Source organism: Ambystoma mexicanum, chromosome 14, assembly GCF_040938575.1.
Source record: "Ambystoma mexicanum isolate Mex_15411 chromosome 14, UKY_AmexF1_1, whole genome shotgun sequence".
Lineage (NCBI taxonomy): Eukaryota > Metazoa > Chordata > Amphibia > Caudata > Ambystomatidae > Ambystoma > Ambystoma mexicanum.
Genome location: NC_090940.1, coordinates 175,612,307 through 175,630,687, shown reverse-complemented (window position 1 = coordinate 175,630,687; position 18,381 = coordinate 175,612,307). Strand labels below are relative to the sequence as shown.

At 45.5% G+C, this 18,381-nt stretch overlaps 1 protein-coding gene across 2 annotated transcripts in view; it reads left to right on the top strand.

Moving 5' to 3' along the window:
* NUSAP1 (nucleolar and spindle associated protein 1) overlaps positions 1-18,381 on the top strand; it is a 449,447-nt gene that overhangs the window by 187,257 nt on the left and 243,809 nt on the right. For both annotated transcript variants that reach the window (XM_069638852.1, XM_069638853.1), the window contains one exon: positions 17,350-17,462. In XM_069638852.1, the coding sequence (XP_069494953.1) occupies positions 17,350-17,462 (113 nt within the window). The remainder of the gene's footprint in view (positions 1-17,349; positions 17,463-18,381) is intronic.

The window sequence follows — 18,381 nt, the reverse complement described above, 5'->3', positions numbered from 1 at the left end:
GGGGGGTTTGCAAACATCAAGGTAGACACGTGAGGGTGGGGGGACTGGCAACATCACAGGAGACGCAGGATGGGCAGGGGGACTGGCAAACATCACGGGAGACTAAGGGAGGGGTCGGAGGACTGGCAAACATGATGGAAGATGCAGGAGGGGTGGGGGGGGGGGACTAACAAACAGCAAGGGAGAAGGGTTAGAGGGTAGCCTCACGATCCGGAAACGAAGAGGGAACAAACGGGGGGCCTTAGAAGGTGGGCCTTGGTGAGGGGGCCGGCGTACGATTGGCCCTTAATCAACAGCCCAAAGGCCAATCGCACTACAGCAGAGCTGTGGCAGGTAAGAACAAAGTGGAGGAAAAAACTTGGCGCCATCTTGGAAGGTGGTAGGTAGCACACAGCCCTGGTATGGCCATGCTAAGTACAACAATGAAAGTCATGGAATATGTGGTGCTGCCCCTTTAAGGGCTGCACGCACACGGCGGAGTGACGTTGCACTCCGCCGCGTGCACTACAAATAAAGGGGGCGTTCCCGGCCACGCAGAGCTCCCGGGGAGCCCGAACGGATGTAGTGCAGTCTGTGGCGGGAGCGGGCTCCCGGACACCCGCCAGGACGCGGAACACCCATAACAGTGGCGACGAAGCAGGATTGCTTCCCGGGCCAGGCGGTGATATCCGCAGTGATTTTTAAAAAAGTATATTCTGACAATTTCACCGCCTGATAATGCCAAAGGGGAAGATGCAAACAACGCAGTTGGCGGTCTTTTTGTAAACCAGGCCTAGGAAGGTCGCGGCTTCCTTTTTAAAGTGTTGCTGGGCTGTCCTGGGCCAATTTTTGGAACGCGTAGCAACAGAAGGCTGCTTTTACCATTTGATGTGGTTTTGATGAGGATTTTGATAATTTTTGTTGTGTTTTCACCGAGTGTAAGGTGGATCCAGGGGATGCCTGCTAAGCTGGTGGTGTAAACCTTGGGCCCACGTGGCTCCATTTTTGGAACTCTAACCCACAAGGGTGTGCTCACAACGTACTGTGCTCATGGTGGTTATTCCTCCTGGTGTGGACTGGACATTGTCACTGAATCGGCTGATCATGGGGATGGTGATACACTGCTAACCTGCAAGGAAGATGGTATGAGTTGCAGCCTTTGTGTGTTCCTACAAGGGTGCTTGTGCGCTCAGTGCCATGGATGGTGGCGATCAAGCAGCGCCCCAGCAACCTCCTGCACAAGGTGATCCCCAGGCGCAATTCTCTGTTACCAGGCCAACCTCCAGCACAACCCCCTGCAATGGCTGCACAACAACCACCTGGGATAATACCTAAAGGTGCTCTCCCACCAATGCCTGAGTTTGATATCTCAGGTGCACCTTCGGGCTTGGGGCCATGGTGGAAGTTGTGGATGGACAGACTTGAAATGTCTTTCAGGGCCACGATGGAGACGAATGATGACAGCAAGTTGGCCACCTTGCTGTACTGCCCAGGACGAGCGGTGCACAACGTCTTTTTGTCTCTTCAACCCCGCAATGTCTCATATGCGGCTGCAAAAAACGCTCTCCGTGACTATTTTCTCCCCCCTTGCAAACGCCGACTACGAGAGATTCCTCATGGGGGCAGCCTGCCACAAAGATGATGAAACATTAGACACTTTCTATGGGCGATTGAGGAGGCTGGCAGTGCCCTGCGCATGGGTTGACCCAGAGACTGAGTACAAACCAACTAATCCAGGGGTGCGCATCTGGTAAATTGCGCAGACAAGTCCTGGGGGAGCTGGGCATCACCCTTCCCTGTATCCTGGAACTAGAGCGGTGCCAGGAGGTATCCAAACTATGTGCGTCCCGCATGGAGGCTGGGGTGCGCCCCAGCAAATCGGAAGACATCTGTGCGGTAGGCTGCGGCAGAGGAGCCAGACACCTGGGGGTGAATCCACTGGAGAGGGCGTCGGCCCCGGTCAACTCATGCTCCAAGTGTGGGTATGACCTGCCTCACCCTGCGGAGTGCCCAGCGTTGGGGGGGAAGACCTGTGGCAGGTGTGGGGGTGCTGACCACTATGCATTCAAACCGCTGGACGATCTAACCCACCAAGAATCTAACCCACCAAATATGCAGACCACTAAAGTCTCAATCATGCATATTCCGGGTGCTATGCCACCCTCTAATGTATATATGTCTTCCTGTTAGTTTAAATAAACCGTTGTTTACTTCTGCATTTTCACTGTGACATTTCTTTTTTTAAGAGCCAGCAGATACCTGGCCCTGCTGCAAAATGTGTGGTGACCTCAAGTCACGCTTAATGTTTAGGGTAGCCTTTGACTCTATCTCTCCTTGTTCATGTATACCTCCTAACCCTCTAGAGTCAGGCCCGCTTACCAAAAAAGAGGGTTCCGCCCAATTTTTCTTACATTCCACAGAGCAGGACACAACAAATAATTGTGCTGGCCCATCAAAGACACCAAGGCGCGGCTAAGAACAAAGCGCGCCTGCGCCAGAAAGTCTGGTTCCAGGAACTGGAAAGGAGGCTAGAGGAATTTGTGGCGTCCTGCGTATGGTGCCTGAGGGAGCCTGAGATTGAGACCATGCCGCGAGGAACAAAACCGTGGGTAGTGGTCCATGCCGATTTTGGTTCCACATCCAGGGGCACACACTTCCTGGTGGTGGTGGCCGAGTGGTCCCGCTATCCGGAAGTGGAATCCATCGAATCCGTGGCCTTTGACGAGGTGGTGGTGGCGGCGATTGAGAAGATTTTTGCCACTCACGGACTGCCCAGGCTGCTATGCTCAGATAACTGCCCAACCTTGCAGGGCGAAAGTTTCGCCGGGCTGATGGAGTATGGCGTGCACCAAAGCAAGGTAACCCCGCTGTGGCCTAGGGCTAATGGTGAGGCGGAAAGGATGATGCAGACTATTGGTGTTTTGCATCGCCCAAGGAAAGGGCAAGTGCCTGGAGAGGGCGCTGTACAAATTCCTGCGGGGGTACAGAACCACCCCACATACATCCACGGGCATGGCCCCAGCTGAAGCCATATTCCAACAGTGCCCACGAGATCTGCTGCCAGAAATTGGGGAGCCGGAGCCTGCAGTGATTGACAATGATCAAGTCGAGCGGTAACGCCGTGAACGGGCAGCGCAGTAAAACATCCAGAGAGGACTGAGGCCCCAGAGGCTGGCGCTCGGGGATGAGGTGCCGGTGAGGAACAGACACCCTCAAGGGGAAACTGTCCCTAACCTATGAGCCAAAACCCCTGGACATGGTGGTGGTGAAGGGGTCAATGGTGACTGCCTCTGATGGGACTGTCAGTGACCAGGAATGTCAGCTTCTTCAAACGGCTGGGAGAACCTAGGACGATAGCAGAGCTCAGTAGGCAAGTGGTGGAGGTACCATACGAGGGCGGTGGCCCCATGTGCCTGCCAGGATCCCCAGCCCGTGAGCTGGCTGGTGAAGGGACTCCGATCCAAGACCCTGGCAGGTGGTACCCCCAGAGGATTGGGCTAGGGAAACCTGCCAGTCTCTCTGATTATGTGCTGGAATAGAGACTGTGAGTGTGAGTTCTGAATATCCGGGGAACCAGGGTGGTGGTTGTTAAAGGGGTTTCTGGGGTACTTTTGCAGTGAATTTAATTGTGTGTAGCTAGAAATCCTTTGTTCATTTGTTCTGTTTGTTATTAAAAAGGAGTGTGATGCTGCCCCTTTAAGGGCTTCACGCACGCGGCAGAGTGACGTTGCACTCCGCCGCGTGCACTGCAAATAAAGGGGGTGTTCCTGGCTGCGCAGAGCGACCGGGGAGCCCAAACCGAGCGGATGTGTCTGAGTGCAGTCTGTGGCGCGAGGGTGCTCATGGACACCCGCGAGGACGCGGAACACCCATAACAGAATACACGGCGCGCACTCACCATGCAGAGTGAAAAATGTTGGTAAGAACAAGGAGTGTGCACACTGCAATTCACATGGATTCTATGTCGTGCAGACATCGAGCTCCAAGTGGACCATGGCAGGGTCCAAAAAACGGCAGCAGTCCCCAGTGAGCGAGCGCAGCCTCGCAATGGAAGTCGGGTCCCCAGGGAAGAGGGAGAGGCAAGTCCGGTGAAGGCAGAGATGTATTTACAGCTTGTTAGAAGAAACTATTGTCATTTATGCTAGGATTCTTTTTATTTTTTTTACATTTATAGCAGAGGCATTTATGCACTAGTTACAGTACAAGTGCAGTAGAACTGTCCACAGTGTAGGACTGAGTATGACTGTTTCAAACAAAGTGCATTAGAAGCAAAATGCAACTAGAGTCAAAGTAGGTAGGTTGCAGGTGAAGCCTATTAGCAAGCAAAGATCGGTGACAGTACAGTCTGGCACAGCCTCACCTCAAGGTGCGGGGGGGCTACTTCATATGCGCAAATAGGCAACAGGCATAATAGGCAAAAACAGTCAAACAGTGAGTAAGGCTGAGGAGTCACGGGTTACTCTAGGGAGTAGCGATGAGCCATTAGGATGGTTGCAATAGCAAACAGTTACAGAATAGGTGATTACAGGATAATAAATGTACTAGTTCAATTCAGAGCAGCAAGCGTGGATACGACTTGAATACAGGGCATAGTTTTGTATTTCCAGGAGAGAAAGTGAGACGAGCCCTGTCTGTTAGCAGAAAGGGTGCAGTGCTGTAGCCATGGAATGGTGAGGTAGTATAGATACAGTGGAAGGATGCACCTGCTGGAAAAGCCGCTCGCAAGCCGTTGGGGGCTACATCAGTAGCACAAGCGATGGATGTGGGAGTCAGGCGGGCCGTGTTGCAACAAGCAGGTGGTAGTCAAATGTTGTAATTCCGAACATAGGTCTTTGAATGTCACGTACAGATGAACCACAGAGCACATACCTTGGTGGGCCTCAAGGTTGGGGGCCTGATGGGCCCAGAAAGTTGTAATTCCGGCCTTTAGATGGTGGCTTTTGATGGAGGCCGGCCATCAAAATCATATTGACTTTTGCATTGCTTCATGTATTTTGTTCCTATTAATGGTTGTGTTTTATGTAAAAAACACATTTAAAAAAGAAAAGGTGCGAGTGCCACCATTTTATTGGAAATTCAATTTATACTAGAAATAATCCATAACATTAATTTAATCCGGGAGGATTGGTATGTAATCCACATGATGTAAAATTCTCCCAAATCTATTACAATGACTTGAGCGACAACATCACTATACTAATAATTAATTGACGCACACGTTTAAACTATCAAAATTCACATATAAAACTGAGGTTGCCTTATTTTGTTTCCAATTATTGCCATCTTCCTGTTTTGACCAATAGACTCTTTATTGTTAGTTCAGATGCCTAGTCTTCATCAGGGCGAAACAGCCAACTGTCAACACCGTTGGGGGGGTTGAGGGGGGAATCGAAACTAAATGTCCCCCTGCTGTCCTTCTTTCATTACTTTGCAACATTTAAATAATACAATTTACATATCGTAATGCAAAATAGTTGTAGTTCAAAACCTAGCAGTACACAACTTATTTCTTTGAAAAACAATACTCAACGATATTACTATAAGCGTGTTACCAGGTTTCACTGTAAAGTCCAAAATACAACCTCTGTAGAGTAATCGGTAAACCAGTTTTTTTTCCGGTTTACATTTTTTAATTGGGTTCTTATATCTCGCTTCATGCCAGAGTCTAGCCTCTAAGCGCAGTACTTGGTTTTCAATCCGCGCTGCTTGGCGCTGTCCTACTTCCAAGACGAGGGCGTTGCCCATGAGATATTCTCTACTACTGACCATTTCTATCCTCTAAACAACTCACAACACCTGAAATACTCACTTTTGTATTCTGTTCAGTGTTTAACAGATTGAGCAGCGTTTTATGCATTTTTCCAAGCTTTTTCCAATTATGAATTTCTTTACGTAACATAAACAGATCCTTAATGAAACTTACAGTAATTTCATAATATAATGCGTTATGATCTCACTTCCCTATTTGCTGAACTAAAACTGCCATTCAATTTGATTAGGACTCTGTAAATGTGTTTTACTGTTGTCTAGGATCCCTTGTTTCTCTTAGCCCAATGTTAGTGTGCCTACCATCACGTAGTGGGCATTGATTTAGTTGGTGAGTGTCGTCGCTTCTCCCAAAGGGGGAGCCCTTTACCATAAGGCTAGGGAGGTGCGGCCGCTACACAATAGTCCCACTAGTTGGTTTACTGCAGGAGGACCTCATGGGGAGGGTCTCCCCCTCTGGGAACAAGGACGATCACCGGGGGTGCAGCCCATGGAATATTACCACTCGCCAACATTCCCTAGCCTTCCCCACGGTTCAGGACCGTTTTATTGAAAGTAAACCTATGTACTGCTGTAATACAGGGGATAACGCTAAAACTATTGGGACGAAAAAGAGCGCAGGAGACGTGAAGGTCATTGACTTTGCTAGTACTTGTACAAGGTGGCCCAGAGGAGGCATGAAGATTAAGTTCTCAACAAGAACCAGTACTTTTACAACCCCGCCCGGAGAGGCAGCCAGCATGGAAAACAGCAGAAGTTTCAAACGCTTTGGGCAGACGAGAGTCTGCGAAGTGCGGAGGACGCCAGCGAGGCAAGGAAGTTCTTTGCATGTCTAGCTGACGCAGACCTGAACACAAAGCAGGAACAAAGAGCTAAGCATCAGACCGAAGCTGCCGCAGTGCTGTGGAAACCGAAGAGAAAAGACTGGTGCAGCGAAGAGAAGAACCCCAGTCCCAGGAAGTCCTAGTGGCATGCTGAAACCCCTTACAAGGTACAGGGAGAGAGGAGGGGGTGGATGATGGACGCGTCGGGAACTCATCCCACTGACGTTCCCAGCATCCGACGAGAGCTTCCCCATCGCAGTGGCAACCATGAACCCACTGACCACCAGAGAAGGGTCATAGACCTTAACCAACATAAACCAAGCATCCAGAAAGATTCCTCTTTGCGGTGACAGTAATAAGCCCACTGACTACCAGAGAAGGGTTTGGGAACCTGTTAGGGTAGACTTTCATTTGTATTTTAAGTATTGTGTGTTAATTATTGCAGACTTCTGCCTCTTTCTGTTTAATCAGATCTTGATAGCAAGAGAAGTTCCGCCATCGTTGTAGTCTGCGTTAATTGTCCCAATATTCAAGAAGGGATACACTGGGGAAAAATCTTTGCATCGATTCGCCGTCGGCATCTAAATCAGTGGGTGGCTGAGTCCGGTTATTTGGATGTGTAGACAAACTGGCTTTGTTAAAGGTGTAGGTTCTTCCCTAATCTCCTGCTGTTGACCGTACTGAAATAGCTATTAAAACTAAAGCGAAGATCTATGTAGCTTTTATAGATCTCGAGCAGGCACTTGATAGTATAAGCAGAGGGAAGCTGTGGGACAAATTGAGTGCCTGGTCATGTCCAGTTGGCCATATGGAGGTGATTAAAGCATTATAAACGGATACAGATATCGAGGTTAGGTTATCTACCGAGAGTGTGTTGTCAGAATAAAGATATGCATTCAAGGGATTGAAACAAGGCTGCCCCCTGGGTCCCTCATTATTCAATCTGTATCTTTCGGACATGGCGGAGAGCCAGGTAGGAGTACACGCCTTTACACCTAAAATACATGGTAAATCTGTCCCATGGATTATGTATGCCGAAGACCATGGTCTTTATGGACCAGACAAAAACAAAGAGGTGATGGCTGGAAGGTTTAGACTGAATCTTAACCACTGGCATTGCTCGGGGCAACCCTCCAGACCATCGTTCTTCGCCTGCCAAGCCATTACAGAAGGGGAAAGACCATATGCAAATCAGGCTTGGCCCCACCCCAAAAGGGGAAGTCCAGCCCGAACTGCTAGGTCACATCCCTTCTGCACGAGACCACAAGCATCCCCAAACATGTTTCACCCTTGTTGGGGCTCATCAGTGAGGAGTAGCTTGGATCTCTAGGCCCAGCAGGCACGGGACCCACGTCTGGGCATACCCGTCCCACTCGGGGTGACAAAGCAAAAACAAAGAGGTGATGGCTGGAAGGTTTAGACTGAATCTTAACCACTGGCATTGCTCGGGGCAACCCTCCAGACCATCGTTCTTCGCCTGCCAAGCCATTACAGAAGGGGAAAGACCATATGCAAATCAGGCTTGGCCCCACCCCAAAAGGGGAAGTCCAGCCCGAACTGCTAGGTCACATCCCTTCTGCACGAGACCACAAGCATCCCCAAACATGTTTCACCCTTGTTGGGGCTCATCAGTGAGGAGTAGCTTGGATCTCTAGGCCCAGCAGGCCTATTTGGCTTCAGAGGAGATTGAATCATTTGGTAACTTACTTTGAAGTAAACGATCTATGTATAAATGATAAGAAGACCAAGTTAATGGTGCTACCAACAGTGAGGGGTAAGAGGGCCCCACCATTTAGGTGGTGTGTGGGAACAGAGCTTCTAGAGTGTTAGCCAAATGATGTATTTGGGTGTGAATATCAACTCTGGTGTGACCGAGACTCATTAGATGGAGAATGTCAGAATGAAATGGAAAATATTGACAACTCGGCCCGCAATGTTGCATAAGAGGTTTGGAAAATTCTTGATAGTACCAATAGTAACCTTCTATAAGCAGAAGGTTATTCCTATTCTCACTTATGGGGCGGTGACAGCCCTAAATCTTCCAATACATTTTTGGGAGGTATTGGAGGGATACTATTGGAAACTGGTGCACCATTTTACGAAGTCATTGCCAATTGCACTGATTAGGTATGAGTAGGGATTGCAATCTGTCCACTCAATCATTAGCTGAAATCTTTGGCATTATTTAAGAAGTGTGTGGAACTGGAGGTGACCTCGCCCTTTTAAGATACTGTACAACAAGGCAAATGGGAATAGGAACTAGTTGTTGGTTATTTAGAAGTATCATTGTGAACAAAGATGATCAAGTCTGGGCTTAACAAGATTCATCCTATTGGAAACTTCCAATAAGGTGCAGAAGGTGATAATGATCCAGGACTGGATAGCCACCAAAGATCAAAGGATAACAAACAGACTGACATTAAATATGGGCGTAGAGCAGAGAACGATTTAATCAGCTTCCGGCTTACCTAATCAAGTTTCCCAGACCCTGGTATAGAGATGTATTTATGAGGCTAAAATTAAATATTCTGCCCACACGAGAGGTACTTGCTGGGCGTAGACAGATTGAAGAAATCGGATGCATTCTGTAGGTTTTGTAGTCGGAAGGAAGTAATTGAGTCCTCCAAACATCTGATTATAAAATTTTTTTTTTTTTTTTTTTTATTGATTTGGTTTAATTTAATCAACCTTTAAAAAAAACAAAATAGAAATACAGCATTTGACATAATTTAGCATACATCAAACATGTCACAATAAATAAAGAAATACAAAAAAAAAGAAAACTTATTTACATTATTTATGACATGAATAAAACAAAAGAAGAAATAGAAGAAAAATTCACATACAACAATTAATTAAATGCTCCTTTCTGTTAAGTATCTAATTTAAGACTGGTGAGGAAATTAACAGCCGCTATCTGGATTGCTAAGTTATTTGACCCCAACAGGACCGACCAGCATTCGACCTGTGTAATGTTTCCGAGGTATTGACAATGTCTTGCAAAGGCTATTTGTCTTTTGGAGGTAAGTAGGGCACATTCTGTAAATAGATGCACTTGACAGAATCTGCAAACATTTTGTTCTGGGCTTACCAATCTGCGTTTTGCCCTTACTTCCAGAGTTGCCCATAGATTGAAACGAAAACGCACTATTCCTTATCTATATTTTAGGGCTGGTGAACGTATCAGATACAATGGTAATGTTCTGAGTTTTTTTGGTGGGAAACGTGCAATGTCGTTATCTCGATACATTATACATGATTCGCATGTGTTGATCCAATCTATTTGATAAATTTTAGATTTGGCTTTATCAGGATTCAACAACAGATCAATTGTAACTTCTGCTTTAGCCATTATCGAATACACACGATTTAGCCAATCTTTGATGTAACTAGATTTCTTTGCTGAGAAAATGTAACAAGAAAGTGTTTTAAGCAATACATTTGCGGTAGTCGACCGCAGGCATTTCCCAAAAAATGAACATAAACGCCAGTTGTAATGGGCTTCTAGAGAGGTTAGGCCAAGCTCATCTCATCCATGAGGTAGGGACGCATTGCGGTAAATGGAGAATTGTGCGCCAATATTTTGCTTCCCACTGCTCGAACTTGAATGCAGAATCTGCGGGAAGAGTCTCCAAGCCATATATAATAGCATGGGAATGACTTTCTTGGTCCAATAATGCCAAGCTGGGAGGATGGAAAATTTGCCATATTTATACATGATGACACGGGCTTGTGAAATGGATGAAAGTAGCTTGGACTCAATCCTCTCTAGCTGCCCATGGGGTTTCAACTGACCCTCAAATATCATGCCTAGGTAGCAATAGCTTGGAGTTACGCCGAGTGGGGTGCAGCCTATAGACCACACAAATGAAACTGGGCCTGAGCGCCTGGGCGAATATTGAATGATCTGAGTTTTAGACGTGTTGACAACTAGTTCATTAGATTGTACGTACTGATAGAACGTATCTAAAAGCCGTTGTAACCCCACCTGCGTTCTAGAGATAAGTACTAGATCGTCTGCGTACATAAGCGATTGAACTTCCTGGGTCAACAGTCTGGGAGCATCGGAAATGACCGTTGAAAGGGCGAATTTAACATCGTGGATGTAATAATTGAACACCGCTGAGGCTAAGGAGCAGCCCTGTTTTAGACCACGATAGGTCGATATGTTGTCTGTTAGAAGACCATCTAGTGTAATGCGTATTCGTATAGACGTGTCATGGTGCAACGAGTGTATAATATCGTACAGAGACGCTGGGCAATCGTCTCTCAAGAGCTTTTTTAATAATAAAGGACGACTCAGAGTCAAAGGCTGCATTTAGATCAATAAAAGCCAAGAACAACTGTTGTTTTGTCTCTTGGCACTGAGCTTTGATTGCATTCAAGGTCATGAGATTGATGTTGGTTCCCATTCCTGCCATGAAGCCAGTTTGGTTGGAATCCCTGAATTTATTATTTCCTGTCCAAGTATTGAAATCGGCTAGTACCAATTTGGTAAAAATTTTCCCTGGGGCATCTAGTAACGCAATCGGTCGATAGTTTGCAGGTTGTGACCGATCGCCTTTTTTAAAGATTGGAATTATGATTGAGGACTTCCATGATGTAGGAATCAAACGGGTGCTTAATATGTCACTAAAGATTTTAAATAAGATCTTAGACCAAATGTCTGGATGATTTTTAAACATATGGTTTGACAACCCGTCTGGTCTTTCTGCTCTTGAAGAACTCAATTTTTTGATTAGGTCAAAAATGTGCTCAACCGAGACTTTTAAATTCCAACTGGATGTTGACACTGGCAAATATTTGGTGTGGCTATAACAAGGGTCAGCATATAGTGTTGAAAAATGCTTGATCCACATATGTTCAGAGACCCCATTCAGTTGGGCATCTGCTTGGTGATGGTATGAGTGACTATTCAGCAGCGACCACATGCCAGCCGAATTTTTATTACTCATAGCCCTACTCATAACTTCGCTATCTCGTTGGAATAACAAGGACTTGCGCCCACTGAGCCAGTTCTTATATTGGCATTTTGCAGATTTTAATGCCTGCCACTTGTCCGCACTAATTGAGAGTAAAATGTTTCTTTTAAGCATCCTAAATTCTGTCCTTCTTTTGGCAACTACCTGATCAAAGGTATGTGAATGTTTGATCGATTCGGATTGCGGAATATTTATGGTCTGAGCAAATGAGCGTAGCAAATCTATGTATTCGATGCTATTACAATGGAGGGCCCTATTCGTTATGAGATGTTCAAACTGGTTCAGGGAGTTTGCAGTCCATTTGAGACGTGTGCGTGAGCTGTTTACTCCCACGTTGCCACAATAATAAGAATCTCTAGTTGGCATTGTATATTGGAACGTGCACTGTAAGGACAGGAGGCAATGATCACTTTTAGGATGGTCAATAATCTCAAAGTGGTCTATTTGTCGGAAAAGCCTGGTGTCGACATAAATATAATCTATGATACTATTTGATTGCCCTCTATGCCAAGTATAATGCGGGGGGACATCATTATGTACTGAGCCATTGACCATATGATAGTTGCGTTCGGACATAATCAACTCCCATTTTCGAGCACCTTGAGTTTTGGCACCCAACTTGCAACAGTTGAGGTTCAAATCACCAAGTATGATGGTATACATAATTGATTTGTCAAGTGAGATTAGATCAAGCATGTCATGTAGTCCTGCAAAAAAGGTTTCATCAGGCATGCTGAGCGGATTACGGTAAATATTTACTACAGCAAAGACTAGGACTTTATTACAGATTTTTACAAGCTGTATGTGCGCACCTACAGATGCTCAGACAGTGACTGTAAACCCTAATTTAATGTTCGCAGCCACCAGTAAGCCTGATGCCGGTCTGCCTGCAGTCAATACTGCAGGAATCGAGGCTATTTCATAGCTGTCCCATATCGGAGCTTTGGTGAGCCATACCTCTTGTAAAGCGATGAAGTGGTATAACAAAGGCATTTCTTTAAAAGAGGAATGCAGATGTTTGTGCCCTCTTGTGTTCCAGCTGACAAATAACAATGTGTTTCTGATCTCTCCTTTTGGTGGTTAATGCCGTGAATTCTCAATGTCCATGTTTCTCTGGATTCACCACGGGAGCCCTGATATATCTTAGGGATCATGACTGGAGTGTTCAAAGGCAAGCAAGCGAATTCTGGTTCCTCTGCCAGCAAAAACCCCATATTAAATAAGACCATTTTATTGCGCCATATTGATTGAAGCACTATGCTTGATGGAATCCAGAGTCTAACTATGGACAAGGTGTCCTCGGAGATAAATTCGACCTGTTCGATATCGCGTGAGGTGATGTTACGTAATTCATCAATGTCACCAAAAATATTCAGGACACTTTGCCGATTAAGATCATACATTTGATTGCCACCCTCTCGACATTTGAGAATTAAAGTGTGGCATTGAGCTCGTCCCGAATTGGGTTGCCCTGAGGACCAGCGCTTGTTGTTGTTACGCGGGGACCCTTTTATATTGGAGGGCCAACTTGGTCTGAGATTTCTTGCCACCTCGGGAGGTGCATTAATAGAGGTTTGATTCACATTAACTGGGTATGCTAGTGATCTTATAGAATCGCCCTGGGCTTGCGTAAACACCGATGCCACCTTGGCGGAAAGATATTCATCAACTTTCTTTTTAAGTTCGTCTGTCAAAGATTGAATGCTATTGGCATTGATAGTATGTGTGTCACTGGGCATAGGCGCAAACGTGACCATCTTGGGGTGACTTGCAATATCACAGGGAACTTGAGCAGGGGCGGGAAGTTGCTGAGGACATAACTTCACAGGGAGCGAACCAGCACTGCTTTTAATTGATGATTTGAGTGATATCTGTGTTTGCACTGAACGTGGGGGGAGAAGATTTTGAACAGTGGTACTTTTGTCTGAAATTAGAAATGGTGTAGGTGTTTTCTGAAACTCACTTAAAGCTTGTACCAGTTGAGTTAAAGGGGACCGGGGCACAGACGGGGGATCCTGGGTCAAGCCAAAATTGGGAGAAACTATAGGAGTACCTGCCACGTCAGGCCCTGCAGGATGTATAGGAGCAACAGTTTCCATATCACCCAACTCACAGTTAGCTATAGTTGTTTTCTTTTTACTAAGAGCTTTAAAAAAGGCAGACAAGGTGCTCTTTGGATGCTTAATTCCAATCATGTTTTTCGTTTTTTTTTATTGGAATAAAGGTTTGTTTTTTATTATTTTTCTTTTTTGGTTTCTCAACTGTTGGACGTGTTAAATCGCTCAGTCCTTGTGTGTCCATCGAAACACCGCTGGATGGTGCAATTATACCCTCTAAAGCCCCAGTTTTCATTTTTGGAATCAGGATTGGAATGGAATCATGATTCTCAGGCACCAGGTCTCGGCCAATAATGCCTTGAATTAAGGGCAAGGGACAGGGTATCAGTGGGCGTGCAGGTGCTTCTTTCACTGAATCAGTGGAGGTTGGTAAAATGAGTGAAGTAACATCACGAAGAATCGACGGGCTGGGCAACATAACCACTGACTGGTCTAACTTGTCTTTGTGGACCTCAGTTTTGGTGAGCTCTTGCATCGAGAGCCACTGCATCAGATCTTCGAATTGGGTTGATTGGCGAGTCACTTTGGTATCCAGGGATTCGAAGAGCTTACACAGACTATACACTGCTGTGTTAATTGCTATTAATGTGGGTTGAATCATTGATATGGTTTGAGCAGCATTGTTGAGCAGCTCTGGTTTGAGAGGGCGCGGTGTTGGTAGAGCGAACGAGTTGAGAATAGATAGAGCAATGTCTGAGGGCGGAACAGTAGTCATCAGGGACACTGCTGATACGTTGAGCCTTGCTGTTTGTGTGAATAAACTCAGATGAAATTTCATGAATGGATATGACTTGAGGATCAGACAATAAGAGTGGGAAAGCAATGGGAGAAATAGACATGTTCGCATCGTATACTTTATGACAGGACTTGATAGATTCAATCATAGTTCGATCAGAAATTGGGCAAGGATTGGAGCACCTCAATGGTGTACGCTGCGAGGAACTGATTTTTCCAACTGTGAGAGGAGAAGGAGTAGAAGTCATACTTGAAGGGACAACGACAGAAGACTCTATAGGTGTGATACTTATACCACCATGTATCTCTTCAAATGGAAAACGGGTTTGATTAGGCAGGTTTGCAGGGGTGACAGACATAGCAGTAAAAAATGTTTGGGGTGCCACTATGGAATCCGCTGTCTTTGGTGATGAAGATTGGGTCTGTGGCATTAACACCAGTGGAGCAATAGTTGGCATGTTTGTAGTAAGCTTGTATGCTGTGTATGGAAGCATGGTGAAGAAAGATACACTTAAGGTGAGCTAAGGTGAGCAAGGGCCCCACCGAGCAACAGCTATACTTGAATATGTCACACCGCTCAACGCGAGAGCAAAAACCAAAGTGCAATCAGCACTGAGCAATAGACAATTTTCAATGACTACCTTCGCATTTGATACTGTTGAAGCCACAAACAATAAAAACCCAATTCACTTACTAATAGAATCAGAAAGGAATAATGACTGACCCAGCACCGCGCTGCGCGCACCGCGAACAGCAAACAGTACTTAAAGTACTTGCACCGGTGCGCAGCGTGGGTGCGCAGGCTCAGAGGCAGATGAAGGAAATGGAAAAGCGTGGTCACAAAAAAGGGGAGGAGTTGGTCAGTGTAGTGAAGTGAAGTCCTAGTAAGTAAAAGAAAAAGAAAGGTATAAACACGAAAAACTCGAAAGGTAAAAAAAAAAAATAATTTTTTTTTTTCTTCAGATATGTGACGATATTCAATGCAAGGGCACTGTGCACAAAACGTGCTAGCGCGCACAATGCGTAAGTTCACAAGCACAAACGTGCAAGTAGTCCCTCCAGTTAGCAATAATAAAGTACAAAGCTCTGCCGCCACAATCACCTTTCTTCTTTTCTAAGGCAGGCACTAGAGAGTGTAACTCTCAAAGACGTCCTCCGGGCCGTTGTGGAGCCGAATCCAATGCAGGTCTCAGTCTCAGCAGTGAGCAATACCTGAATGTCTGGGATTAAAATCACTCCGAATGAAATATATGGGTGAATTTGGAGGATGTTTCAATTCCTTACCACAAGAAGTTTGGTGGAATATGTTTATAATTTTGAGAAAATCCTTCGATTTTTGCTGTAATTAAATTTATGGATGAAGTGCTTAAAACTGTAGAGTTTGGGATATTGATGGTTTTTAGATGCTATATCCCTCTTCAAGGTTTGCTTCTATGTTTTGTTCGAACTGTATTTTAATCTTTTAGGAGATGTCGCTTGGTGGTTTTTATCTGTTTTTGTTTTTTGAATTGATGTGTATATCAATTATGAAAGTTTTGTAATAAACCAACCATATTAAATAAAGTGAGAAAAAAAAATTGTTTACTATAATGTTTGGCCTCATTGAGGGACCCTGACCCTGTCTTCTGGGACTAAGCCTGGACTGCTCACCCACGTACCTTGATTGGGTTTTGGCTAACCTCTCAGAGCTCCCTGTTCATTATAACTGGCCTCCTAAAATCTGTCCGCTTTGCAAGATTCTAGAAATCCTTCCCAACCTCTTCTACTCGCACAATCTCTTCAGTTACTCACTGCACCTGCTTACCTGACCACCCTTGTTAGTGTAGCACGCCCACTCACACCGCAGTATCACTTGCACTCACTAGTTCATATCTCACCTGAAAGTTGCTTGCTTTGTCCTGTCCACCATCCTGCCTCCTGCTGGTGTCTTGGTCTGCCATCTCCTCTGACCTAACCCAAACAACCAACAACTTCCTTCTTCCGGCGGCACTCTTTATACTCCTGTCATCCTGCTCCCATTCGGTGGCCTGCCCTGTCCAATCTAATCCTGCTTTTCCCTCTCAGCTGGTGTTACAAATGGGAACATTGATAAATAGCAGGTTAAGCCCTGCCCTATTCCCCACATGGATCTGCCATGACTTGGCAAGGCGGCCTGTGTTTTGCCAAGTCCCAGTTCATGTTGGAGAGGGTGGGGGCCTATGGAAGGTGCCCCTCACATTGGTAAGTCTCTGTTTCGGGTCCCTTGCCCTTTTCCATTAGTCTGGTGGTTTTGTTTTTTTCTGCCTTGCTGGCCGAAAGGCGACCAATGTGTTGGGGCAGACAGCTGCTATCTTAGAGGTCACGTACGCTCTGTTTCACCAGCGTGGCTCTCGCTGGGTGCTGCTCTGGGCAGGAGGCTCTGCTTTTCTTGCGACATTTCGTTCCTTAGCAGTACTAGAGAAGTTATTTGTGTGGACATAATGTTCAAAGAGTGAGTGAGGCCTCATGTGTCGGGCTCTAATTAATGGCCTTAAATGTGCAACAGGCATAGATTGAGATCTTTAATTCTGATTTGATAGATTTGTAGCAGTACAGGGACCAATGAGTTTCATGTCCTCTTTCAAACTCTGTTCTCTTTGGATTTAGTGGCTAAATCATGCCCTTTGGAACCTGCAGTACTTGGTTTTTATTTTCAATACTGTTTTTCCTGTGCCTCTACATCTCCCTGTACTTCAGTTCCCACATCAGGTAAAATTAGGAGCACTGGAAACTTGTTGCAGCGTGTGGCCACATAGGCGATCTTAATTAAGATTTGCATTTTTACAGGTTTTTTTTTTTTGTGGTGCAAACGAATTTGGAGCCTAAGCCATTCATTTATTTGTTATCAATGCCTCTGATTTGGTACCATTTGTCAATGAAATCTTTGATGCGACAAATTAGACACCGATTTTTTTTTATTTTTTTTAGACTTGAAAAAAATTAAAGATTCTCATTTTGAGAAAATGGCCTTGTTTGATGAATATGTAAGCCGTAAGAAGGAACGTCTCAATGCCATCACCAATTCCATCCAAGAGGTGAAGGTAAGAAAACAATACAACTGCTGTTTGGTGTCTAGCAAAAGGTCAATGTTGTAGGAGAGGGTCAACTTGCTAAACCGCATGATATTTAGATTTCCACTGTTTGATTGGCCCCACCGGTTTTAGTGGGGCTCACTGACTTTAAAGGGTATTGCAAAATGTTGGCGTTCCTAGTTTATATAACGTACACAGCTAATCATTGCGATTTGTTCTTTACAGCATTCAGTCCCGCCACACGGTTCCCAGAGCTAGTAGGCAACGAACAGACCATGCACTTTGACTTTAGTAGCGTTCACACAGAGTTTACAATAGTGTAAGTTTGGTGAAGGAAGAGCGTTCTGTCAATAAGTCTCCACTATGATTTCCACAATCCTGCTGCAGATCTACCTTTTGGAATTACCAAGTTGGAATGCTTAATTGATTTTTGGTGTAAGATGGATTTAAGAATCTGGGGACTGATTCCCAGAGGCCACCTTATTCTGGTGTACAGGGAAAGACACTAATTTGTAGCCAATCTCTTTCTGGGTAGTGTGTCTGTGCAGAGAGTGCAGGAGTGATGAAGGGTTCGGTTAAGCATACACAACGATCTTAATGAAGCAGAAAGTAAAAAAAAAACAGGCATGGGGCTTGGTGGTGTGGGCGGGATACAAGATATGGGCTTGTGCTCTATGTAGTAGGGGGCAGGATGCCAGGTATGGGGTTTGTGCTCTGGGTCTTGGCAATGTTCAGTTATTTGAGTTCAAACTTTTGGGGCTTTAACCTGTAGAGGAGCAGGTAGGTGCTATCCTACCAGTCCCCACCCCCCTCACCACTGTCATTGGAACAGTCGGAGAAGAGCTATAGATGGACCCCCTGTGTTGTTGTACCGATACCGCATCGAGTGTATGAGAGACGTTATGCACTCAGACAGCCATACAGCATG